The 26825-nt window shown below is 44.0% G+C and overlaps 1 protein-coding gene across 15 annotated transcripts in view; it reads right to left on the reverse strand.

Moving 5' to 3' along the window:
* Positions 1-484: 484 nt before the first annotated feature.
* Positions 485-26825, reverse strand: part of FYB1 (FYN binding protein 1) — a 90572-nt gene continuing 64231 nt past the window's right edge. For 6 of the 15 annotated variants that reach the window (XM_084833111.1, XM_084833118.1, XM_084833117.1 and 3 more), the window contains 5 exons: positions 23344-23484; positions 18120-18151; positions 15987-16056; positions 15303-15417; positions 11018-11797 (listed from right to left, as the gene is read on the reverse strand). In XM_084833111.1, coding sequence (XP_084689237.1) covers positions 11375-11797; positions 15303-15417; positions 15987-16056; positions 18120-18151; positions 23344-23484 — 781 coding nt within the window. In that variant the 3' untranslated portion in view covers positions 11018-11374. Of the gene's footprint in view, positions 2605-2731; positions 2764-4046; positions 4081-11017; positions 11798-15302; positions 15418-15986; positions 16057-18119; positions 18152-23343; positions 23485-26825 lie in introns of those variants that run through there. The other 9 variants (XM_084833122.1, XM_084833124.1, XM_084833123.1 and 6 more) reach the window with 7 other exon arrangements.

A 26825-nucleotide genomic window follows, 5' to 3' on the forward strand; every position in this document is an offset into this window, starting at 1 on the left:
GAGTAAGGACTTTAAGATAAAATATGCTGGTATTTTGGGCCCTGAACCCTTTCACCTCTGGTCCTGCTCCCTTTTCCCTTCAGCTCCACCCACCACTGGAATGTGGCCCACGGGAGCTTCTCGGGATAAAAGAAGTTCAATCCCATGGTGGAAGGGAAGGAGGAGTTCTTCTCTGGCTCAGATTACAGTCTGAATTCAGTGGAGGGCATTGTCATGATGTTTGCCTTGGATAAGAGGTGAGCATTCTGATTTGCCAAGGTTTGTAGTTCTGAACCAATTCTGAGCCTTGCCTGCTCTCATTCCTGATACTGGCCACCACTGCCTGATAACCATGCCAGGCATACCCTGCTTCTACTCCCCCCACTCCCTTTTAAGCTGGCTTCAGCATGTATTCCTAAAGCAGTGGCTATGATGCCTGTCTAGGGGTGAACATTGGTGACTGTTGGTGAGTGAAGAGATACAGTAAAAAGAAAAAAGTCTGCGGTTTAGAAAACCCGTAAGTGCTTTAATGTTTTCCAAATCATACAAAGAACAAAATCTACAGAGAATAAGAACGCACAATTAATAACACCCACCCCCCAAAACACACACACACACACAGATCTCTTAGATAATTATAATACAATGTTGCTATGTAAAGTCAATAGTTCCAGGCTAGAATCTCAGTATGCAGCACAAAAAAAATCATAGTTGAAAAAACAAATACTTAAATTACATTCATAATTGTTCAATTAAAAACACACACAAGCAATGGCTACTACATCTTTAGCAAACCTATCCCTTGGTTGTGTGTGAGGGCAGCACAACCCCTCTGCTATTGCAGTCCAGCTAGGGGCTTCCACATGCATATGCCTATGGAGAGGAACTATACATGCAAACCGGCACTGTGTGTGTGATGTCGTTTCACATCTGATCCAGCAACTGGGGGTTGCCAACACTCATTCCTGGTCAGATGGTAACACTACTGATCAGTGGTTAGTGGAGAAGCGGCAGCCTAATTTAGTCCTGGCCCCATTTCCTTCTCCCCAAATCAGTGCTATTGCTAATAATTGTACCAGACTAAGACTATGCATGTGGTGTGGACACATTCATATCATTGCAGACGTTACTGTTGGAACTGCAATGTTTGTTTGTTTCAAATATATTATGGAGACTTTGTCACCACAAGTAGTGTGGTATTTATCTGCTGAATAAGTATCAGTGGATGAGAGCCTCCCCACTCCCCATCTTTTCTACAAGCCAAGGTATCAAACAATAGGCATGATATGAGGCTAATCTATTTTGATGGGAGACTGAAATGTGTGATGAAATGTTTTGTTTTGTACCTTGCAGCACAGCTGATAAAAGGTTCTGGTGACGTGGGCTATATTCCACGAAGGTTTATGCCAGAATAAATATGTTAGTCTTTAAGGGGCTACAAGACTCTTTGTTGTTTTTGCTGCAGTAGACTAAGGCAAAATTGTTACAACCCTCCTCAAGTGCATGTGAAGCTTTTAAAACCTAATAGATCACCTCAAAGTGCTCACTATTTTTCTTACCCAGGGGGGTGGGAGGGGAGGCAAATCAAAGGAAAAGAGAGGGAGTGGAGCTATGCAGGCATTAGTTCCTGCTATCAGTTCCAGTCCCTATTCTCTGCTACCTCTGTCTCTATTTTGTCCCTCTATTTTCTTTTGGGGGGTAGAAGTATTGTGGATGCCTTTTAAAATTGTTATTGGCGTAGACTCATATGCTGTAGAATTTTTCAAGTTCAATCCCTATCTCTAAACTTTAAATTTCTGAGGATTGTGTATGCAAAGTGGCATGTGTGTGTGCAATATAAATATGAATATGCATGCATCTAATGTGCCCACAGGCAAAATGCATGCACAAGGAAAATGTGAACGAACTGCTTCATTCCACATATCCAGGACCAAGACCTCTCTAGTAAAAGTTGATTTATTTTTCTTAATGTAAAAAAGTGTTAACCTGCCCTTGTATAAAACATTCCCAAGGTGGGGATGTGTTGAACGTGTTGTTGAACTGAAGCTGTTAGGTGATAAGTACCACCAGGCCCTTTGTGAGATGACACATCGTTAACATTCTTTTTACAAACAAAACTATTATGGTCAGTTTGCTGATGCACTCTGCTTCATTCTGAAACTAGTGCAGGACCAACTGAAGAGTAAATGAACACAATGTACAACAGGTAAAGAAGAGTTGTAATGGGCCCGGGGCACTTCAGACAGTGATCCGTGGCCTGGGAACAGAGGTGTTACAAGATGAAAGTAATTTCATCTTTGAGTATGCTTTTGTGGAACCAAAAAAAAGTGGCGAAAATAGAACTGGATGGGTGTCCTAATCATTTAACAGTGTTCTGCACTGTACTGAAGAGGTGGTTAGAAGGTCTGCTTTGTGGCTCCAGTCAAGTAGGGGTTTCCAAGCAACAGCTTCCATTGTGAAATCTGCTTTGCAGTTCAGGAACTGGTGGAATAGCTTAACCAAATATTTTTGTACCTATGCAACAACCAGTACAAGTAATACATTTCACTCTTATATCAACTAGTTGGAGATCCAGAAGCTCATGCTGGGGAGACGTCTGCAGCTAATCGTTATCATATATGCAGCCTACATGAGGAAAAAATGAAAATGTCAGTTTTGTATTAAAATTGCCTAGCCTGTGATTAAAAACAAAATAAATGAAAACTGACTTGATCCTAAATAATTACAATTATCTTCAACATATGCAACATACCATCAGCAATATCATCGTAGATTTCATCATCTCTGTAAATTTAGAGAAAGAAAAAAATGAAATTGGTTTAATTATTTCATACAAAGAACATAGGAAATTGCCTTATACTGAGTCTAGCTCAGTATCGTTTAGTTACACTGACTATTGGGCAAATGTTACATTAATTACATAGTGTGCGGCTGGCCCCCTGCTGTGTTACTTACTTTAGAGTAAGCACATATGGCTTCCCAAAACTGTCCCCACTCCCCTTCCTGCATGCAAAGCATGTGCTCTACCACTGAACTATAGCTCTTCAAAAGCTCTTAAGTTTTCAAATTTGGTAAAATGATATTAAGCACACTCCTATGGATTTATGGACAACTTGGAATTAAATCCCACTGCAATTCAGTTCACATCAAAAAGGCAATTATTTAGTTTAGAAACAATTTAAATATTTGAAGGGATGTTTCCGAAGATGAAACATGTGGGGAAGAAGATATTAGGCAACAGCTAATGAGATATTCTCCTGGGCAAGCCATGTTGAAATAATGGGAAGAAGGGAAAGAGCCAGTGTGGTGCAGTGGTCGGAATGTCAGACAAGGCCCAGGTTCAAATCTTGCTCAGCCATGAAGCTCACTAGGTAACCATGGGCCAGTCACTGAGCTGGTTTGCATGTAACAATGGCAAATTGTGTATTAATTAATTAACCCACAATTTGCCAGGATGGCCTGTTACCGCCATGTTGAATCTGCAACCTCCAATTGGACGTTAAACAACCCACAGTTAATCTACAGTTAGTTGTAGATTACAGGTAATAATGTGCTCCACACACACAGGCATGCGCCACAGCAAATTGTGGGTTAATTAACTCACGATTTGCTACTATCGTGCAAAACGGAGCCACTATCTCCCAGTCTAACCTACTTCACAGGCTTGTTGTGAGCATAAAATGGGGTTGTGGGGGAACCATTCATGCCGTCCTGAGTTCCCTAGACGAAAAGCAGGATGGAAATGAAATTAATAAGTAAAACTTGCACAATTGCCACTCATTTCAATGATGAAAATTTCTCAGTGGATTTTTCCCAGTATAGTGTGTCAAAATATGAACGTGAAGACTAGGAGTCATAAACAGTGTCCTTATCAAAAGTCATCAGGAAAAACACTTGGCTTTAGACTCTGAGAAATGCTTTTGTTTCTGTGTATTAAAAAAAAACCTATCAGCATTTTTACAGAAAAGTATTCATATTTTCTGAGTGGAAAACCCCCCATTATTTTCACTACCCTTTGACAATTCTGTCTCTTACAGTAAGTTTCAAGATGAAAACATTGCACTTACTCATCTACAATGCAACTTCTTCGGACATAGCCATCTGTAAAATTAAATTATATGTACACAATTATTTTCAGTGTTAAGTCGACATCTCTCCTCTCAGCTGACAGAAAACCACGAGAAAGGGAGAAAATAATTATAATATGAAAATTCCACGTGTTATCCTTGGATTCCATCCTGACCTTGTGAGATGTATTGTAATTTAGGTGGAATTGACAAGGTGCTACCTTGAAGGAAGTTCTTAGGATGTATGAACTGTTCATTTGTGGAATAAAAATCAGTTAGTCCTTCACTTTCACAGATTCAGAATTTTATTTCTACAGGACATGTCTAGAAATCAGAAAAAGGGCTGTTTCTGACATTTCATACACATCACTTGATGACTTGCCTAATATTCTCACAACTCTGCATGTGAACAGCTTGGCCAAGCATTAAGATTAGCATCAGAGGCCCACCAGCAAGAGCCATCAGGTTGGCCAGTACCAGAGACAGGGCTTCCTCAGGGATGGCCCCACACATTTGGAACTCCCTCTCCAGAGAGATACATATGGCTTCATCACTGCTGGGTTTAAAAAATCAAACCTGAAGGCTCATTTATTCCAATCTGTATTGGGTGCTTAAAAATTATTAACTGCTACTGCTGTGTGTGAATTCAATTATAATTCTATGTTCATATCTTTGTAATGTTGTAAGCCACTTTGTGAGGATAGAGTGCCCTGAAAGACAGGTTGAAAATCTCTTAAATACAGCAGTAAATACAATTAAAAGTAGTGGGTTGGATCCACACAATTACTTCATTCACAAGCATTTTTTCTTTCTTTCTTTTTGGATGCTTCTGAAACGCGCAAATGTGTTCATAATTTGTAAAAATTATTTTCCCCCTAATCCTCCGCAAATGTGCAGATTTGCTCTGTGCAGTCTGCAGAAGTACATTACCTTGCCAATATCCTTGTAAATTACAAATTCCACTTCCAGTGACAGTGAACTCTGTCATGGGAAGCACCAAAGTGGAGTAGATAAGTTACAGGAAAATTGATAAGGCGAATGCACTACTGCAGACTGTACATAGCAGACAGGTAAACCTGCGCATTGCAAAGGACTGGAAAGAATAATAATAATTTAAACAATTATGAACACATTTGTGTAATTCTGAAGCACCAAAACCCCTGAGTGGTGAACGCATTCAGGACATTCCCAAGTGCCATTTCAGTATTGGTGGAGAGGAGGACTTCACTGACAAGAGAGAAGGAAGGCTGGAGGTGGCACTAGTGAGATTATGAGGAATGGCTGGGCTTTTTGCTGCTCTTGCCAGGCGAATCTGTTGCCCATGCTGAGAAACTGCTGACAAGCAACACTGCCAGATTTGCATGTTACAACATACCACCCTGAGAACAAGCTATCCTCAACAACCCAACAACAAGCCATGGGTTCTCCGGGTGGCTTGAGTGTAGTTAACATGCGGAATTGTCCGCACTGAGTTTGGATGTTGTTGTTGTTGTTATTATTAACATTTCTGTACTGCCCCATAGCCAAAGCTCTCTGGGCGGTTTACAAAAGTTAAAACATTAAAATACAATATACAAAGTTTAAAAACCATTTACATAAAAGCATACAGACAATATATACAAACAACATATAACTAGAAACAACTTTGAACTAAAAACAATTATTTAAAAAATCCAACAAGAAAACAACCCAGCTTAAAAACAGTATACAGAAGTCAGCAAAAGGAACAAGAGTTCTAAAAAGGGAAGGCCTGCCAGAATAATAGAGTATTTAATTCCTGCTTAAAGACCTCCAAAGAGGTCAGTGGGAGAATTTCAACCAGCAGGTCATTCCACAAAGGAGGGGCAGCGAAGGAAACAGTCCTCTTGCATGTGGCTGCCAATCTCACGTTGGGCAGCTGCAGCAGATTGCCCTCAGAGGACTTCAGATGGTGGACTGGGACATAGGGGAGAAGGCGCTCCCTAAGGGCGGGTTCGCACAATCATGGAGGGAAAGTAAGCCAAAGTGGCTACTTTCCTTCCCTGTATGTGCTGATTGTGAGCCACCTAATTAGCAAAATTACCCTTGCCAGGCACATGTTGTCATGACATCTGAACTTGGTGAGGGTGTGGTTGCGGTGGTTTACAAATCACCCTGAAACCCTAGAACAAGCCATGAGTTTCAGGGTTCAGACGTCACAACAATATAAATGAGCCTTGCTCAATCTGACCAAATCTATCCAGCATCTTGTTTCCCCACACAATGACTAACCAGCTGTCTGTGGGAAGCCCACAAGCAGGACATGAGTGCAAAAGCACCCTCTTGCTCTAGTTTCCCGGCAACTGGTATTCACAGAGGCATACTTCCTCTGATCCTGCATGTAATATCTTGCCATAGTGACTAGTAGCCACTGATAGCCTTATTCTTCATGGAAAGGATTTAGATAAGCCATCCAAGTTGGCAGCCATCACTACATCTTATAGTGGCCAATTCCATAGTTTAACTATGTTCTGTATGAAGAAGTACTTCCTTTGATCTGTCCTGAATGTTCCACCATTCAGCTTCATTGGATGATACCAGGTTCTTGTATTATGTGAGAAGAAAATACTACACACCATAAATTTATACTCTTTTAATTAACCTGTTTGTTTTGATCATTTTACAAAATTAGAAGGAAAATACACATCCACCGCTGCTGACTAGTGTAATGAAGAGATCATGCATGTATTATTATATTTATTATAATTATTATTTATTAAACGTTAGACACTTTTCTCAGAGAAAAGACTCAAGGAGTCTTACAACAGGGACCAAAACATACTTTAAATTTAAAACAGTTCAAAACAGTTAAAAGCAACAATGTAATACCTGAAACAACTATATTAAGAAGCCCATCATATACTGTCAAATGCCTGGGAGCAGAGGACAGTCTTAACCAGGTGCCAAAAAGATGACCATGTTGGTGCCAGGCAGACCTCACTGGGGAGAGCATTCCTCAGTTGGGGAGGCCAGCACCAGCAAGGGACTCTCCCTTGCTACCTTCCTCTGAGCCTCCCAGGAAGCACTGGGAGGAATTGCCTGCAGCAGGAAGAACACTCACTGGACAAGCTTGAATTGACATGGCAGCCATCTTCAGAACCTTACATCCGGAGTATTCTACACCACTCCACCCAGATGCATTGGAAATCTTTTATCTTGCTGTCAAAAACTTCAACTAACATTGTTTAACAAACATTCCCCCCCTCCTTATTTTGTTATTTGCTATTTTTAAAAGAGAAATATTCTTTGGAGGCTGTGTGCTCCTGCTTTTCAGCACTAGAGTGCACATCTCCCCTAATCTATGTATAGTTTTTTAAAAGACCAGTGAAAATGCTATCCTTTCCCAAGGCTTCATTCAATAAGGATCAGATATTGTACCATTGCCACTACTACAGCACAAAAATAAAAGCTGGTTTTCACATGCATACTCTGAAAAGGGTCTTGGATGCACTTCATAGCCCATTTTCTCCAGAACATGCAAACTGACTTTTAAAAGGGCTACACTTGGCTTACACATTGTAGCCTTTGTGACTCAGTTTCCCATCTGAAGAAACAAGAATAATGGATAGCACTTTCCTTCCTTGCAGTTGCTTTTAAAAACTGCAAGGCAAACATTCTGAACCTGATAATACAACTCCCTCTGTGGCCTTTGAAACCTGAGTTCCTGTCATTCATTTCGAGACAAGGAAGACTTCCCCTTAAATGAGGGACAATACCGCAACTTTACTACAACTCCCTTGGGGAAATGAGCTCATATCTAGTGTATTCTAATCCCCTTTCCTGTCTTGCATAATCTTTGCCATTAGCAAGCCTTTTTGAGCAAATTATTGATTTTCAGTGTCAAGGCCACACACACTACATACACACACACACACACACACAGCTATAAGTATATATCACATCGTATTGTTTAGAGAGAACCCTCTTCTTGAGGGTTAGTACACAATTCCCTTAAAGACAACCCATGTTTTTAGTTTTTGTGTTCGTTTTCGAGAAGAGAAGTAGTTACTGCAATTTACTGCAATATTGTTCATATACCAAAACCTAAACCAGATTTCCCCAACCTGGCACCCTTCAGACGTGTTAGGCTACAACACCCAACTTCCTCAGCCAGCATGGCCACCCTGTTGTCCAGGGATGATGGGAGGTGTAGTAGAGGGCACCACATTGGGGAACGCAGAGCTAAACCCACTGAAACATGTGTGTTGAGTTTTCAAAATGGGTTTCGTTATACAAATATGCATATAATGTGTAGTTTGCCCCCTTGAACATCCCAGTGACTTGGACTGGAGGGAGTCTTGTCCAGTAAGACACTGGGACTGTTTGCACAATCGCAAGGTGGCTAATAAGTCATGGTGGCTTGTTAACCTCCCTGCACATGCTAGCTGCATGCCAGATGGATTTACATAACTAACCCCACCAGCATGGCTTGTGGCATCTGAACCCAGCAAGGTGGGTGGCTGGGTTCTGCGTGGTTTGTTAATCACCCCAGTCATCTACCCTTGCCAGGTTTGGACATCACAACAAGTAGTGCCAGCGAGGGTGGTTAGGTAAATACAGCCACCTGCACGTACAGGGTAGTTTGCAAGCCACTGTGGCTTATTTACCACCCTGAGATTGTGTGAACCAAGTCAAAGAGAATAGGGTGGCTCTGGCTCCTTATGAATTGCCAAAAAAAAGAGGACAAGGGATAGTGATTTGCCTAACATTTGCATATGCATATGCTAACTGATCTGTATAGATACAAATTTAGAAATAACTATTATACTTTAAATATAAATGCAGTACATCTCACCATACTATTGAAGACTGCTACCATGTGACCTATGTGCCTGCCTTTCCAGCCTGCTGTCTAGGTGCTAACTCTGGATGAGCAACAGTTCGTATGGTTCATTATCTTTAAACTAGAATTGGACAGGATAGCCCTTCAAATAGAGGACAGTCCTCTGACAGACCTTCAAATAGAGGATGCCTTCAAACAGAGGATGGTCTTCTGACAGCCCTTCAAAGAGAGGACAGTCCTCTGTCAGCCCTTCAAGTAGAGGACTGTCCTTCTTATACAGCTTCCTCACAAGTTTTGTATTGGTAAAGATTTCCCAAAGCAGCTTGTAAAGCAGGGAGAGGCTCAACATCTCTCCCTGGGAAAAGACTTATGTGGATCCCCACTGTAAAAGGCTTGTAGCCTAAAGCTAAAGGCAGAAGCAGCGACTGTGCCCCAGGGAAAACTGCCTACTCCTGGAGCTTTGTAGACAAATAAAGTGAAAGGTCACAAGCCCTGCTCAACATTCCTATCATTCCAAAACCCAAACCCCCACAGGGGACAGAGATGGATAACAAACAGACTTATTCACAGATAAATGCATGACTAGGGGGCCTTCAGAAAACCAGGATAAAATTACCCGCCACTCAGCAAAGATGTTGAGTAAAGGCAGTCAACAGAAAGGGCCAGTGGAGGCTGGTGGCTCCAATGTCAGTGGGGTGGTGCATCTGCTCCGGGTTTCACTCAGAACTCTAAAGGTGGTATCCAAGCACCATGGATATCTCCTTTAGAGTTCTGACTAGTTCTGACTGAAACCTAGAGCAGATTCACTGCCCCACTGACATCGGAGCCACCAGCCTCCACTGGTAAGGGCCATCTAGTGGCCTCTTCCCCCAACCTTCAGAGTGCTTTGCTCAACAACTCCCGTCAGTCCCAACCAGCATTGCCAATGGTCCGGGATGATAGGAATTGTAGCCCAAAACATCTAGAGAGCATCAGATAGAGGAAGGCTGCCTTAACCAATCCCAATAACTACTAAGACAGACTTAATTCATCCACATCGGTTAGGGTGTAACGTTACCCTACAACATTGGCAGCTGGTGTCTACAGAAAACACTACCTACCTACCAACATGCCTACCATTTCAATGGGTGGGTTGGGTTGTGTATGGAGCTAGAGTGCGTATATTTCAGGGGCTCTGTAGAAATGAAGTACAAATTTCACCTGTGGGCCCCTGTCAATGGAGATAGGCCACTACTGTCTGGGATAATCTGCAGAGTTTTCCTTCGCTGCAACAGTGGCGTCCAAGATCAACATCGTACTCTTCTCCATTGCAAAGGATGACAGGTGAACTCAGGAAGACCGGATGCCAAACCTGTTCCCTGCCTCTGGTGGTCACGTTCATTCAAAATCAAACATAATCCTTTATCGGTTGTGCCGCTCCTTCAATCTGCACAGCCTCATTCTCACATCCGTGTCTTGGTCATGCTAGAATGTGACACAATGCTGGCAACTGGATTTTATACATGCATAGGTGTTGGTGAACTGTCTTTGACTGCTGCCTCAATCATTTGGGGCTTCATCCATGGAAGTATAGCTTCCAAATCACATGAAGTGCTAGTTCCCCTCTACTCAGCACTGGTTAGGCCTCATCTGGAGTACTGTGTCCAGTTCTGGGCACCACACTTTAAGAGGGATGCAGACAAGCTGGAGAGGGTTCAGGGGAGGGCAACAAAGATGATCAGGGGACTGGAAACAAAGCCCTATGAGGAGAGACTGAAAGAACTGGGCACGTTTAGCCTTGAGAAGAGAAGACTGAGGGGAGACATGATAGTGCTGTTCAAGTACTTGAAAGTTTGTCACAGAGAGGAAGGCCAGGATCTCTTCTCAATCATCCCCGAGTGCAGGACACGGAAAAATGGGCTCAAGTTACAGGAAACCAGATTCCAGCTGAACATCAGGAAAAACTTCCTGACTCTTAGAGCAATATGGAAATTGAACCAGTTACCTAGGGAGGTGGTGGGCTCTCCCACACTGGAGGCATTCAAGATGAGGCTGGACAGCCATTGTCAGGGATGCTTTGACTTGGATTCCTGCTTTGAGCAGGGGGTTGGACTGGATGATCTTCTAGACCCCTTCCAACCCTACTATTCTATGATCTATGATCCTATGTCCAGGACTGAACAACGTAGCTACTACTGCTAACAAAATTATCAGAACCATATTAAGGCTGATGGAGGCCTCTATATTCCAATAATTTCCCAACTTTGTGGCCTAAAATTACATAACAGAACATTCACTCCAATTACAGAAAGCTTATTTTGCTTTTCCCCTCAACTATAATGCTTGTGGCATCATCTTTTAACTCTCCATTCTTCAGTTATTTATGAACCCTATGAAACTATTCTCCTCTCATTTATGCACCATGGCTTTGTTCCAAGTGGATCTGAGTTAAAGAAACAGCACTGAAGTGCACTGAAAAGCATTTTGTGGTTTTTCTTTTAACAAGTAGTGTTTTCATTAATTCTGCAGTGAATTACTAAACCCTGCTTTAAAAGGCATGCCCTGGATAGAAGATTAACAATAGAACATGGACCTTAGCAAGGATACATAAAATAATAGAAACATTGTGTGCCTTAAGCAGTTGCTCAGAATGTGTTCTGTCTGTGATTGATCTGGACATGACTTGGGCCATCACTAGTAATGCCTGTCTGGCTCCCACTGTTCTTGGATGCACAAAGAGTCTCCACACCTTGCTAGACATGGACCACAGAGCAGGGGAGAGGACTGAACGTGCATTTTTGTACTTACATTTTCCATCGTCATTCCTACACAGGACTTTAGTATCATCCACATTTTTAATAACCTCAACTGATTCTCCTGGCTTCACTGGTAAGTCTTTGGAGCCTCTTTTCTTCGGGGATGGCGCTCGAGATATGGTTGTAGTATACAGAACTCGAATATCCCCGTCATACTGTCAAAATAAAAGCAATTATTGATGGCATACACAAACATTATATACAAGATATAACTACGATCACCACTTAACTTTTTTTCTCTTCTTTCTCACGAACAAGACATTTCAAGATACCATATACTTAAGCTACCATCAGTACTATTTGATGTTCTAGGTAGACTATGGAGTAAAAGATCTTAAAACAAAAGTCATATATTTGCTTGCACAACTAGTGTTGCAAGTTGTTGTTGTTTAATTTCAAAAATACTGGTGCCCCAAGTAGGGATGTCGGAGGAATCTGTCCAGGGGGTGGAGCTCGCTGAGCTTTCCTCAGCTCTGCCCCTTGGGTGTCAGCTCGTTTTCCCACGAGATGGCCTGACTCAATCTGCATTGAGTCAGGCCAGTTTGTGAATTTGGGGGGGGGGGGTGTTATTTGGGTAAATAGCAATTTACATAAATTGCAGCCACAGCTTGCATAATTTGCACCCAAAATTTGCACAGATTATGCAAATGGCTATTTATATAAATTAATGCCATCCCCCGAAAAAGGTCCCAGATTTCCAGAAGAAACCCACAGCTCAGCTCGCAAATGAAAGCCAGGCTGGGGGTGCCATGGAAATCTGGCGAGCCCAAAAAGGGCCAGATTTCCCGGCGACAGACATCTTTGGCCACAGGCAATGATGGGTTAGGCAACGAGGAGCCAGGACAAAGCCTTGTGGTTTGGACTAGAATTGATAGCCAGGGTCCCCATTGTATTACCCATGGGCACCAATGTGTCAGTGGACACCTCTCTTGGCACCCACCAAGCTTCCTGACCCATCCTGATTTTTATTTTATTTTTAAAGATGTTTTCTATTATAATAATTAACTGGGAGGCTAGCATGCCGTACAGTGAAGAGTCAGCTTCCAGCACCATCTTTACTTCTAAGAATGCCTCTGGATCCACGTCTCTCAGCCTCCACAGTTTGCTTTCTGTGAAATGAGTGTTGGAGCATAAAAATGTGGTTTTGTATTTTGGACCTCAGACTCAGATGTGGCTGTTCTTCTGTTATTTTGTTAATCAACCACACAAAACAGTTCTAAGTGCACTAGATTTTGCACAAACATGCCATTTTAGGGCCACATGTAGTCTTCCAGTGAAAGGGCAGGTGTACCGGGCAGGCAGGCAAGGAAGGTCTAAGGTACCTTCAAGAATTGCACACCGTTTTGCTGACAGAAAAGTGCTACATAAATAATGCATATTATCTTAATAATAAGATTTGCACTTCCTCTGGATCAAGTCCTCAGACTCTCCTGAGACAGCCAAACAACTTCCCCTTGTAGTCATAACTTGAGCGTGATTTTCAGTATTTAGAATGGAGATATATACCACTTCCACATATTTTCCCCAGGGGAAGTAAAGATACATGTTTATTCTCTGGGACAGATTGTTTTTTAAAAATGCTTTGTAGTCAGTTAACATCATCTAGCATTTTAAATTAACAATCTAATCCTAGATATGGCCACTAGGAAATAAATTTCAGTGGGACACTTATAGCAGCTATTGATGACTAAAGCTTGACAACAGAAGCATAACCTTTTTACTCAAAAGTAAGTCCTATTTATTTCAGTGGGATTTATTTCCAAGTAAGTAGGTTGTTAAGCATAACTGCATTCTCAGAAGTAAGTTTGCTTAGAAATCCCAGTGACATCAAAACGACTTCCCCCTAGCAAGTCGCACTGAACTCAGAGGGATCTTCTAAGTGTGTGTGTGTGAAAAGTGTGTGTGTAGGGAGGGAAGAGAGTGTGTGTGTGGGGCGGGGGGAGAAGAGTGTGCACGCATACATGTGTGTGCGTGTGCATGCATGGATGTGCAGAAGCTCTGTGTGTGTGTGTGTGCACACGCACACATACGTGCAGCCCCCAGCCCTGCAACTTACACTGGATGAGGCTCTCGGGGCCAAAAGGTTCTGCACCCCTGTTCTAAGTAAATATGCTTCAGATTGCACTGCACAACATATTCCAGTATTTAGAGAAGGAGTCCAGTGCTTTCCATATTACAAAGCTAAAAGGCTGGTGGTTAGGAGTCGTCATAAAGAGATGAGCAGGCTGTTTGGGGGAAGCACGAAACATATGAGACACAGGAGATTTGTGATCCAATAACCTGATGTTTTGTTTTTACTTTAAAGCAACCACATAGGGGTTCCAATTTTGATCAGTGCTGCGGCACTGGAGCAGAACCATTTTAACTCTTCCCTCCCCCGCCCCCTCAACCTACCCTGCCCACTCTCACCACGAAGCGGATGGAAATCGAAGCAGACGGGACTGGGAGGGGGGGCGGAAATAAGAGCGGGGGCGGGGGAGATGGAAAGCCAGGACCATGTGGTGGAGGGGGGTTGGAAGAGGAAGATAAATTGGGATGGGTAAGATGGCTGGCGCAGAGCAAGATTTGCAGTGTGAGAAGAGAGAGAGAGAGAGATTGAGGGTGTGCACTGGATGGCGCAGAAAGATCTGAAGATGAATTGACTGACATACATACAGAGAGAATTTGCCTTCTGTGAAATGGGTGTTTTACATTCTGTGAAATGAATATTCTATTGGAGCAGAAAACTGGTTTCAGAAGAGTGGGTGTGTATTTTGGGATCAAGACCCCCACCTTTGCCTTGTGCTCATTTTCTTGGACAAGTTGTCCTTTAGCCTCATCGGTTTGCCTTCTGGGATGGGTGTTGCTGCGCTCACCATGGCAACCATGTTTAAAAGGAGCATGCCCATATGGAAGCCATTTTATGACAGTGCCCACAATACTTTCTCAATGTTCCAAATTTGCTCACAGGCCCCAAAAGGACTGCTGATCTAGGCTGAGCTCCACATGATGGAGTGGTGACTGAGATCCTATAGGTTCTCTTGAACGTCTCTGTGCTTTTTGATGCCATTGACCATGTTCTGAACCAGATATGATTGAAGGTACTGCTGTTGGTTAAGGGTTCTGCTGAGTCAGGGCTGGAAGCAGCACCTGCATTGGAAGTAGCACCTGCATTGAAAAACATCTCAGGCCCCTGCTCTAGCTGGACTGCCCTTCCCGTCCCCCACAGGGCTCTCTACCATCTGATTGGACAAATTCCTGGAGGAGAAGGCTATCAATGTCTACTAGTCTTGATGGCTATATATGCTACCTCCAATACCAGAGGCAGTGAGCCTATGTACACCAGTTGCTGGGGAACATGGGCGGGAGGGTGCTGTTGTGCCCGTGTCCTGCTTGTGGGTTTCCTGTGGGCAGCTGTTTGGCCACTGTGTGAACAGAATGCTCGACTACATGGACCCCTGGTCTGATCCAGCATGGATCCAGCTTTGTTCTTAAGGCTGATTATGTGATTTATGAAAATTTATGTGATTTATGTCAGTATGTGATTTATGAAAAAGTTTCTACTTTGGGTTGGCATTTTATGCTGTCTTAGTATTTAGGATTGTTTCAATGCTCTGTTTTATGTTAGCTACCCGAAGGGTCTATCAACCAAAAGGCAGCATACAAGCAAACAAGACTTACTTTAAACTTTTTTCGGAAATCTCTCTCCTCTTTCTCCATCCTCTTAAGTTTCTGTGAATCACGGTCATCTGATTTTGCTTTCCCAAAGCTCAGGGACTTTGTGCTTAACCCTAAGCTAAAGTATTCAAATTGCAAAGAAACAAAAAACCCAGGATCATCAGTATATACACTTGGCAAATTTACAGGCAGTTCTGAAATATTATAGGGATGTGCAGAGTCTGTTAAATCTGTTCCATCTGTGTTTCTCAGATTGTCAGGCGTCTTTCGTTCCATTTTCCACTCATTGATGGAATCAGATTTTTTAGATGTACAAGATGTTCGTTCAACTTGCACTAATGCACATTAGCACACATGTGCATTAGCGCTAATGTGCATTAGTGCCAGTGTGCATTAGCACTAGTGTGCATTAGCACAAGTGTGAATTTGTACATATCCCCCCCCCAAGTAAAAAACCAGTCTGCAAGTCTGCAGAATCTGCATGACTCAGAAAAAGCCGGTCCGCTGAGGAATCCGCAGGTCGGAATCATTTGAATCCATTGCAGATTTCTCCAACATCTCTAAAACATTATTTGTGTCTTTGTCAACTACAGCTTGATTAAAGGCCAGGTTTATGCAACAGCAATTCAACTAGACCCAGCCCTGAAAGAATCCTTGTACATAGCCTTGTTATCTATGCTCACTCACCTAATTTCTTTCGGTGGGGGAGGGAAGTCAGTTGGCTCTACATCATCATAGACATCACTGTCTCCAGAATCTAAAACACAAAGTGTTCTTAAGCATGTAAAATGAATATATAGTCATCCACTGTGTATCAGGTTACATGTTGTAGCAGAGGATTCTCTTGTTATGGCATGCCATGACAATGATAAACCAGTATATTATATGATATTTCTAATATTAATGGCTTTGAAACATCTGAAGAGGTAAACATCTACTGAAACCATCCAAGGTTCATTTGCTGGATGGGTCAGCTAAGCCTTAAATGTCCCAGTTCAGGAGCACCATTTGTTTATGTTGTGTGTATAACTCTGGATTGGATTGTGGTCTGTGTGTCTGCAGAGGGGCATTAGTAGATGTCGATAAGCTCATCATGTTGGAGCCTAAAACAAGAGGTTACTAGGAAACAGTACCAAGAATTTGGAGAATTTGTTGAATATTACACAACCATGTTGCTATTTGCTGGCATTTTCTGCCTTTAGAAGAATGTCAAAATTCAGCCTGTTAATGCACACTTTCAAAAGCCTCCCTTCCAACTGTCTCTGGGCAAAACGACACATGACACTAAATACTTCCCTTGGAGTTGTTTTCGTGGCTGACCCAAGATATTTTGCTGCCTGAGGCAATGGACAAGATGGCGCCCTCCCCACAATTCCACACACAGAACCTGATTGGCCTGGCACTTGAATCTTACTTCAACACTAGCCATGGGGGAGCATCCTCCACCGCACTTGGGGGCAGCAGACTAGCTTAAGGGGCAGAGGGCCGTCCATCTGGCACACAGCTCTGTCCTCCAACAGAAGCAGCTCTATGTTTCAGCCAAATGAGGCAGTGACCCTCTGCCTGTCCCCCACCCACTTGTGTGAGAAGGAGAGATCCTCCCAACAACCAGGTACATTTGCTCCGCTGCTTCCAAGTGCCACATGTGGCCCCTCATATTCCTCTAGCAATCTCAGTAGGATATTAAGCATTTGCCCTACCCTCTGCCCCACCAGCCTCAATGGGCACCAGCTGCTACTGAACAGAGGGGAACAGCTAGGGGAGCACAGGAAGAACGGCTGGAGGGGCTGCTGCATTTGCGCCACTCTTCCCCCCAGAATCTTCTGCCCAAAGCGTTAGCCTCACTTTACCTAATGATAAGGGCCAGCCCTGGTTTTTCTTTTTATAACTGGAAATAGCAGGCACAGACAATCAGGACCAAGGATGCATGGCTGGGTTAACCTTTCCCTCAAATGATGCGGCCCCAAGGAATACCATTCCCCTGCAAACTGTTCTTTGGTTCATGCGGGAAGCTCCTACTGGTGCTTATGAAAGCTTCCCTCTGAAGCCAAACAGCAGCTAGGAGGGAGAACAGGATTTTCTATCTGATAACCAGACAAGAGGAGGAGGAGGAAGGGGGGGATAGAGGTCCTTTGCAGAAGTGTGCAGTAGGGACGTATGGATTTTGTTAAATCTGTTCTGTCTGTTTTGTGGATTTTCAGGTTCTGGTTTCCACTCATCGACGGAGTCAGAATTTTTTAGGGATGCATGAGAATTTCATTCCACTTGCGCTAAAGTGCATTAGTGCTAATCTGCACTTGCGTTAGTGTGCATTAGCACAAATCCCCCCCGCCCAACACACACACATAAAAACAGTCTGTAAGTCTGCGGAATCTGTGCAATTTGGGAAAAGCTGCTGTGGAAACCGCAGGATGCATTCATACAAATCCAAACTCATTTGAATCCACAGCGAATTTCTCTGATGTTCCTAGTGTATAGTTTATTGGACAGAGATGGGAAACTTCTGAGGGTCTGGGGGCCAATTTCTGGGAGCATGGGCCTTCTTTTAATTTATAATTGCATTCCCAGAAGCCCGGGGGGATTGTAAATTTACATTACATTACATTACGGGGTCGGACTTGATGGACTTATAGGCCCCTTCCAACCCTACTATTCTATGATTCTATGATTAAGGCACACAATTCAGTGGCGGTGACTTGGGGGTGGGCAGCCGCCACAACAAAGGTCGGAGGGGCTGCACGTAGCTCATGTTGCCCACCCCTGTTAGAGGAGCTCAATCACAGTCTAAGAATAGCTGTACACTTCCATCTTATTACGTACCTTTCCCTGATTGCTTTGCCGAAGAAGTCCTGCTAGAAATTGAAAAACAAAACCTGCATTAATCACTTAAAATATACTATCAATTCTTCTTCCAGGCTACAAATGATCATGTGATATGCACATCATAACAGCAGCAGGATTTCTCATCCATTAGTCACTTGCCCTTTCCTAGTTGGCATGATTTATTTGCTATGTTTAGGCCTACTTTCTTCCATAGAGCTCTAGGCAGCGTACATTGGGTTCTCAGACAGTCTCCCACTCCAGGTACTGACTAGACCCAGATCAGCTTCGCTGCAGTAAGGTTGCTCTCTCATCTGCCATCACATCATTCCCTGGGTTCCTTATAACAGTCCTTGCTTCATATTTTGGTTTCTAAGGGCACAATCCTATGCATGTTTAGGCAGAGAAGGTCTTACAACTCCCAGCATGCCCCAGCCACCCATGCCGGCTGGGCAACGGTGGGAGTTGTAGGACATTTTTCTGTCTAGTCTAAACATGCATAGAATTGTGCCCTAAAGTCACTCTACTAGTATGAAGTGTCTTATATTTATTATTTATTATTAAATTTATTAATCGCCCATCTGGCTGGTCACCCAGCCACTCTGGGCGATGTACAGCGTATAATAAAACAGTTTAAAACAATAAAATTCTACAACAAAAACGTTTTCTAAAATACCCTAACCCACCCCAAATGCCTGCCTGAACAACCACGTTTTTAATGCACAATGGAAGCTCATTAAAGAGGGGGCATGGAAGAGTTCCCTACGGAGGGAGTTCCACAGAGTGGGGGCCACCACAGAAAAGGCCCTCTCCCTCGTCCCCACGAGTCTAGCTGTCCTGGCTGATGGGACAGAGAGAAGGCCATCCTTCTCTCGGTCGGGAAGGTAGGGGCGCAGCCACCTTATCAGATGGAGTTGATACAGCGCTGTCCGGCTCACAGCTGACACCTGAGCCTCCATGGACAGCTAGGAGTCCAAAATGACCCCCAGGCTACGGACCTGGTCTTTCAAGGGTAGCCGTACCCCATTCAACACCAGGTCAACATCCCCCAGCCTCCTCTTGTCTCCCACCAAAAGTACCTTGGTCTTGTCAGGGTTCAGCTTCAGCTTATTCCTCCCCATCCAGCCACTCACTGTCTCCAGACATTTGGACAGGGATTCTACGGCCAACCCTGGTGAAGATTTGAATGAGAGGCAGAGCTGCGTGTCATCCGCATATTGATGACACCGCACCCCAAACCTCCTGATGATAGCCCCCAGCGGCTTGACATAGATGTTAAATAGCATCGGGGAGAGGATGGAACCCTGTGGCACCCCACAAATGAGTGGTCATGGGTCCGAAACCTCCTTTCCCAGTGCTACCCTCTGGTACCTGCCGGAAAGGAAGGACCAGAACCACCACAATACAGTGTCTCCAATGCCCAACCCCTCCAGGCGGTCCAGGAGGATACCGTGGTCAATGGTATCAAAAGCCGCTGAGAGGTCGAGGAGAACAAGGAAGGAGCATTCACCCCTATCCAGAGCCCTCCTCATATCATCTACCAAGGTGACCAAGGCCGTTTCTGTCCCATGCCCAAGCCTGAAGCCCGACTGAAATGGGTCTAGATAATCAGTTTCTTCCAAGTGTGCCATCAACTGCATTGCCACCACCCGCTCAATCACCTTGCCCAAAAATGGCAGATTTGAGACTGGGTGAAAGTTGTTCAGACCTTGAGGATCCAAGGAGGGCTTCTTTAAGAGCGGTCTTATCACTGCCTCCTTGAGGGCTGTTGGCATCACTCCCTCCTCAAGGGAGGCGTTCACCACCGCCCTGATCCCCTCACCCAGTCTCTCTCTGCAGCCCATAATGAGCCAAGATGGGCAAGGATCAAGTAAGCGGGTGGTGGTCGGCCTTACAGATGAAAGCACCTTGTCCACTTCATCAGGAGGAAGAAGCTGGAACCAATCCCACAAAACTGGTTTGCCACAGGCCGCCTCTTGTTCACTAACTGTATCCACAGCGTGCGGAGTAACACTCCTAATCTGATCAATTTTATCTGCAAAGTGCCTTGCCAAGGCCTCACAGGAGGCCTTAGAATGCTCCAGTGGTTCAGGAGCCACAGGACCGACCAGGCTCCAGACCACTTGGAACAGCCTCCTGGGACAGCACTCTGCAGACGCGATAGAGGCAGCATAATATTCCTTTTTTGCTGCCTTCACCGCCACGTGATAGGCTGAAGATACAGCTCTAGCCCGTGTCTGATCGTCTTTGGAGTGAGACTTCCACCACCGGTGCTCTAGCCGTCTCACCTCCTGTTTCAGAGCTCGTAACCGTGGATTGAACCATGGTGCAGTCCGAGCTCTGTTCAGGGGGAGAGGGCGTTTCGGAGCCACCTGATCTAATGCCCCAGTGATTGCGGCATTCCAGCCACCCACCAGGGTCTCGACCGAGTGGCCGTTGGCGTGCCACTCGGAGAACCCCCAAGAGAATCCCCAAGCGCGTTCAGGAATCCATTCGGATGCATAAGATGCCTGGGGGGGGACCATTTTAATGGGTCCTCCACCCCTGCGGAGGGGTTGTGGAACCAAGAAGTCCAACGTCACCAGATAGTGATCTGACCATGACAAGGGGGTGGTGGATATACCCCCGACTTTCAGATCACTCCCCCCCACTTCTCCAGAAACAAACACAAGGTCTAGTGCATGACCGGCTACATAGGTGGGCCCAGTTGGAATATGATGCAGCTCCCAGGAAGCCATGGTCTCCATGAGGTCCCGAGGTGTTCCTGTGAGGATGGCCTCTGAATGTTTGAACGCTTGGTTCTTGGTTTGAACACTTCCAAAGTGTTATAGAAATGTAATGTATTATTATTTATTATACAAAACAGATAATCTGTTATATGTTTGATTCAGATTGAATCTAAGCCATGGGTATGGAGCAAAAAGCTGAGAATCCACATAGCCTGAAGTAGGTAACTAACCTGTTTTCAAATTCAGGGTGCCTTATGGACAGAGTGAAAGAAAGCCAAAGGTGAAATGTGCTTTCCTAACAAAAATAAAGCTAAGGCCAATTGGATCTAACCTCTGGCCAGTGATGGTCACCTGAGACTTTTTTCTGCAGCTCAGCACGTTAGACTGACATTCACAAGGAACCCAGATGCACTGTTGCAGAGGAGAAGAATAAGCCAAGCGTCCAAGGCAGCAGCAGCTCAGAACTCCTTATGCCAGCCTTCCCCAACTTGCTGCCCTTCAGATGTTTTGGACTCCAACCCCCATCAGCCCCAGCCAGTGTAGCCAATGGTCAGGAATACTGGGAATTGTAGCCCAACACATCTGGACGGCACCACCTCAGGCAAGGCTGCCTTAGGCCAGGGCAACAGGGCTATTGCAGATCTAGTGTTGGGGCAGTGTACTTCTTGGCATGGCCATTTTATCATTTAGCAGTGTACAGCACTCATCTTTGTGGGCTCTTTTAGCCATTATCTGTTTAAACAGAATCCCATATAAACACAGCACAGTCTGTTTCTATTTTCTGCAAGGGACTGATGTTTCCTATTCAGCCTATCTTGCCAGGGTATAGGATAGGTACACAGGAAACTGACCCATACTACATCAGACTATTTGTCCACCTAGGTCAGTTCTGTGAACTGTTGGCAGCAGCGATCCAGGGTCTCAGGCAGAGATCTTCCCCATCCCTTTTAAACAGGAAAGGGAAGGGCCGGGATTGAGCCTGGAACCTTCTGCATGTGCTCTCCCACTGCTCTATGGTCTCTCCCACACTGTGTCCTCTTGTACTGTAGGCAGTGGAGGCCAGTGGCCCTGATTTTGGTGGGGCTATGAATCTACTCTGGCTTTCTGTCAGAACCAGAAGCTATCCAAGGAGCTAAACCTATTTTGGGGATTGGGTGCAGCACCTTGGATGGTTCCTTTAGAGTTCTGGCTGGTTCTGACTGAAACCCAGAATGGATTCACAGCCCCATGGAAATTGGAGCCACCAGCTTCCGCTGATTGTAGGGCAGCCTTCCCCAAGCTGGTGACTTCCAAGTGTTTTGGACTTCTACTCCCATCAGCTCCAGCTGGCATGGTCAATAGTCAGGAATGCTGGGAGTTGTAGTCCAAAGCATATGGAGGGCACCGGGTTGGGGAAGGCTGCTGTGGGGCATAGAAAACTGGGACATATGAACTACACTGGCCTGAAGAGAAAGATGGCTTAGGATAAGATTTGCTCATGATTATAGTACTTTTACATCAAAATGGACCCCTCTAACACAATTCTAGGAGAACTGTCATCACACACACACACACACACAGATCCTTTTCCAATCTATTCTGATTTGGAAATCTTGATCTGGAAATCATTCTAAGAGATCATGAAATATCTCATCAGGAAATCTCAAATCTGATTTGGAAATCATTCTAAGAAATCATTTGGAAATCTGATTTGCAAACCATTCTAAGAGAACTATTAGTGTAGACAGACAGACAGACATCCTTTTCCAGTCCATTCTGATTTGGAAATCAGGCCCAAGCATACACTGTGTTGCATTAAGGACAGGCTATAGAAAATGTGGAAGTATTTCTGTTGAACTGGGGTTTAATTGCTCTTCAAAGTGGAAGGCCCCTGATCTTTCTGAGGAAAACAAAAAACACCATTGCTAAACATCTTCCCACACATACTGTGCGATTCCCGAAACGTGTGAAATTATTAATCATCCAGCATGAGTACAGCTGTATCACATCAACAAAATAGCTGGCAACAGATCAAAAGCTGGGCCATGAAAAGCTTTTCAGACATTGGCCCAAGACATTTTGGTGCCTGAGGCAGAATCCAGTGGAATCCCCACCTTCCATTAACTAGCATGGTTATAATCCACCAGGTTATTGTCTTGTACAAACCCAACTGAAATGAATTGAAGCCATGCAAGACCATGTGCCCCATGGGTCAGATCTATCTGCTTCTATTTCCACCACCCATAATGCTGTCTGAGGCAGCCATCTTCTTTTGCCTCATGGTGCCTCAGCTGATACAAAACTATGACTTAAGCCAAGAGGTAGTCAAGGCTAGTACATGGCCCAACTTTCAGAGTTAAGTGATGTTTTCATAGCTTGGGTTTTCTGATCTGTGGTTTGATATGTGGCTGGTTAGACTGCTGTGAGAAGTTGTTAGTAGCACATGATCAACAAGTATATTAGCTATTAGTTTTAGTGAAGTGTTTTTTGTTTGTTTTTTCACAGCAGTCTCTTACGGGGAACCTCCATTATCTTCTGCCACACTGACTTTAGTTGTTGTCTCTCGCACACTTTTCTTTTGGTAATCTTTTCCCTTTAAAATCTTCATAAGCCCTCGGGGCCAGGGGGCACTCCTATCTTCATCCTGTGACACAGACCTTTGGAGTATGCACGCAATTATCACATTGCAGAATAAAATGCAAAATGTTTGTAAGGACTTTTCTCTAGTACATTTAACTCACGTAGTAAAACAACAACAACACCCTCCTCACATTCCTCAGAGCCATTCATACATTAGGAGTAGTCTTACTCCCTTCATGTCTTTAGGAGTACAGCTCAGGACTGCTTCACACTTAATACTGAAAGCCCAACTGCTGTGAGTACATTGGTATTTCCTGCCACAAATGTGTGAAGGTGGGACATCATACATCCCCCAACATTTGTACATGGGTTTTTTAAAGATGTGTGTCTGACACATCTTTATGTGTTTGCTGTGAGAAACACTGGTATAACAACTGTGTACAGCCAGAATTGGATTTGCTATGTGAAGTATAGATGCCCTCAGATGTTTTAAGTGTGCACCTAAAAATGTAATGTGTGAAAGCATCAAATGCAGATTTGGAAACAGATATATACAGATATACTTGTGAAAAAGGCATATTTAGCTGTGTCTCCCTTTTGAGTGAGCACTTGGTAACAAACTGGGATTCGTCAATGTGTAATGTGTAAAACAGTGCTAAGTGACAATAGCCCTTTACAAAGGAGAGTGACCCTGGTTTAAAAAGTATCCTTTCAGTTGTACTACGTTCCTTGAAAAACAATTTGCAGCACAATCCTAAACTTTAATACTCAGAAGTTAAATACCACTGAATTCAATGAGACTTACTCCCAAGGAAATGTTCATAGGACTGAACTCAATAGGGCTTACTTGCAAGTAAGTGTGCATAAGATTGCAGCTTAGACTGTGATCCACCAAAACATAAGCACTTTTTATTTGCTGTTAGCTCCTCACTGAAGTGCTGTGCAACTGAAATCCCAGTCATGCTGAAGTTCACCAGGTTGTGGTCTAAATTAGTTTTCAAGAAATGCAATAGCACTGAAAAGATACTTTTATAACCAGAGTTATAAGGCTGGTTGTGTTTATTAGCCATGAGAAAAGGCTGATGGCTAATAAATACACAGATCCTACAGACACTTTATATTATACATGTAGGTGGTTAAATCGGCAGCAATGTGGATGTCTATGCAGGATGAATATGTAATGTATGGGTTATATTAATTAGGGACTAAGGACTCAGATCCCCTTCATGGATCACTGCCTTGTTGTGGCGAAGGGGCTTGCGTAACTCAGTGAAGCCATAAGCTATGCCGTGCAGGGCCACCCAAGACGGACAGGTCATGGCAGAGAGTTCTGACAAAATGTGGTCCACTGGAGAAGGAAATGGCAACCCACTCCAGTATTCTTGCCAAGAAAACCCCATGGAACGTATCACAAGGCTAAAAGATATGACGCCGGAAGATGAGCCCGTCAGGTCGGAAGGTGTCCAATATGCTACTGGGGAAGAGCAGAGGGTATTTCCAAGTAGCGCCAGAAAGAGTGAAGCGGCTGGGCCAAACCCGAAAGGACACTCAGCTGTGGATGTGTCTGGCGGTGAAAAGAAAATCCGATGCTGTAAAGAACAATATTGTTTAGGAACCTGGAATGTCAGATCAATGAATCAAGGTAAGCTGGAGGTGGTCAAACATGAGATGGCAAGATTGAACATCGACATCTTGGGAATCAGTGAACTCAAATGGACAGGCATGGGCGAATTTAATCCAGGTGACCATCATATCTACTATTGTGGGCAAGAATCCCTTAGAAGAAATGGAGTAGCACTCATAGTCAACAAAAGGGTGGGAAAAGCAGTACTGGGGTACAATCTTAAAAATGATAGAATGATCTCAGTACGAATCCAAGGCAAACCATTCAACATCACAGTAATTCAAGTCTATGCCCCAACCACTGAGGCCGAAGAAGCTGAGGTTGATCGGTTCTATGAAGACCTACAACACCTTCTAGAACTAACACCAAAAAAAGATGTCCTCTTCATCATAGGGGATTGGAATGATAAAGGAGGAAGTCAAGAAATCACTGGGATAACAGGCAGGCATGGCCTTGGTGTACAAAATGAAGCAGGACAAAAGCTAATAGAGTTTTGCCAAGAGAACATGCTGATCATAGCAAACACTCTTTTCCAACAGCACAAGAGACGACTCTACACATGGACATCACCAGATGGTCAATATCGAAATCAGATTGATTATGTCCTTTGCAGTCAAAGATGGAGAAGCTCCATACAGTCAGTAAAAACAAGACCTGGAGCTGACTGTGGCTCAGATCATGAGCTGCTTCTTGCAAAATTTCGGCTTAAATTGAAGAACGTCGGGAAAACCACTAAACCGTTCAGGTATGACCTAAATCATATCCCTGATGAATATACAGTGGAGGTGAGGAATAGATTTCAGGGATTAGACCTGATAGACAGAGTGCCTGAGGAACTATGGATGGAGGTCCGTAACATTGTTCAGGAGGCAGCAACGAAATCCGTCCCAAAGAAAAAGAAATGCAAGAAAGCCAAGTGGCTGTCTGATGAGGCTTTACAAGTAGCTCACGAAAGAAGGGAAGCGAAAAGCAAGGGAGAAAGGGGAAGATATACCCAACTGAATGCAGAGTTCCAGAGAATAGCAAGGAGAGACAAGAAGGCCTTCTTAAATGAACAATGCAAAGAAATCGAGGAAAACAACAGAATGGGAAAGACTAGAGATCTCTTCAAGAAAATTGGAGATCTCAAGGGTACGTTTTGTGCAAAGACGGGCATGATAAAGGACAAAGAAGGCAGGGACCTAACAGAAGCAGATGAGATTAAGAAGAGGTGGCAAGAATACACAGAAGAACTATACAGGAAAGATCTGAATGTCCCTGATAGCCATGATAGTGCGGTCACTGAACTTGAGCCGGACATCCTAGAGAGTGAAGTCAAGTGGGCCTTAGGAAGCATTAGTAACAACAAAGCTAGCGGAGATGACAGTCTCCCAGCTGAGCTATTTAAAATCCTAAAAGATGATGCTGTTAAAGTGCTGCACTCAATATGCCAACAAATCTGGAACACTCAACAGTGGCCACAAGACTGGAAAAGGTCAGTTTACATTCCAATTCCAAAGAAGGGCAATGCCAAAGAGTGTTCAAACTACCGCACAATTGCGCTCATTTCACATGCCAGCAAGGTGATGCTCAAAATCCTACAAGCTAGGCTTCAGCAGTATGCGAACCGAGAACTACCGGAAGTACAAGCTGGGTTTCGAAGAGGCAGAGGAACTAGAGATCAAATCGCCAACATTCGCTGCATCATGGAGAAAGCCAGAGAATTCCAGAAAAACGTCTATTTCTGCTTCATTGACTACGCTAAAGCCTTTGATTGTGTGGATCACAACAAACTGTGGCAAATTCTTAAAGTGA

This window comes from Heloderma suspectum, chromosome 2 (assembly GCF_057233095.1).
Source record: "Heloderma suspectum isolate Gila_16-S chromosome 2, 16-S_ref, whole genome shotgun sequence".
NCBI lineage: Eukaryota > Metazoa > Chordata > Lepidosauria > Squamata > Helodermatidae > Heloderma > Heloderma suspectum.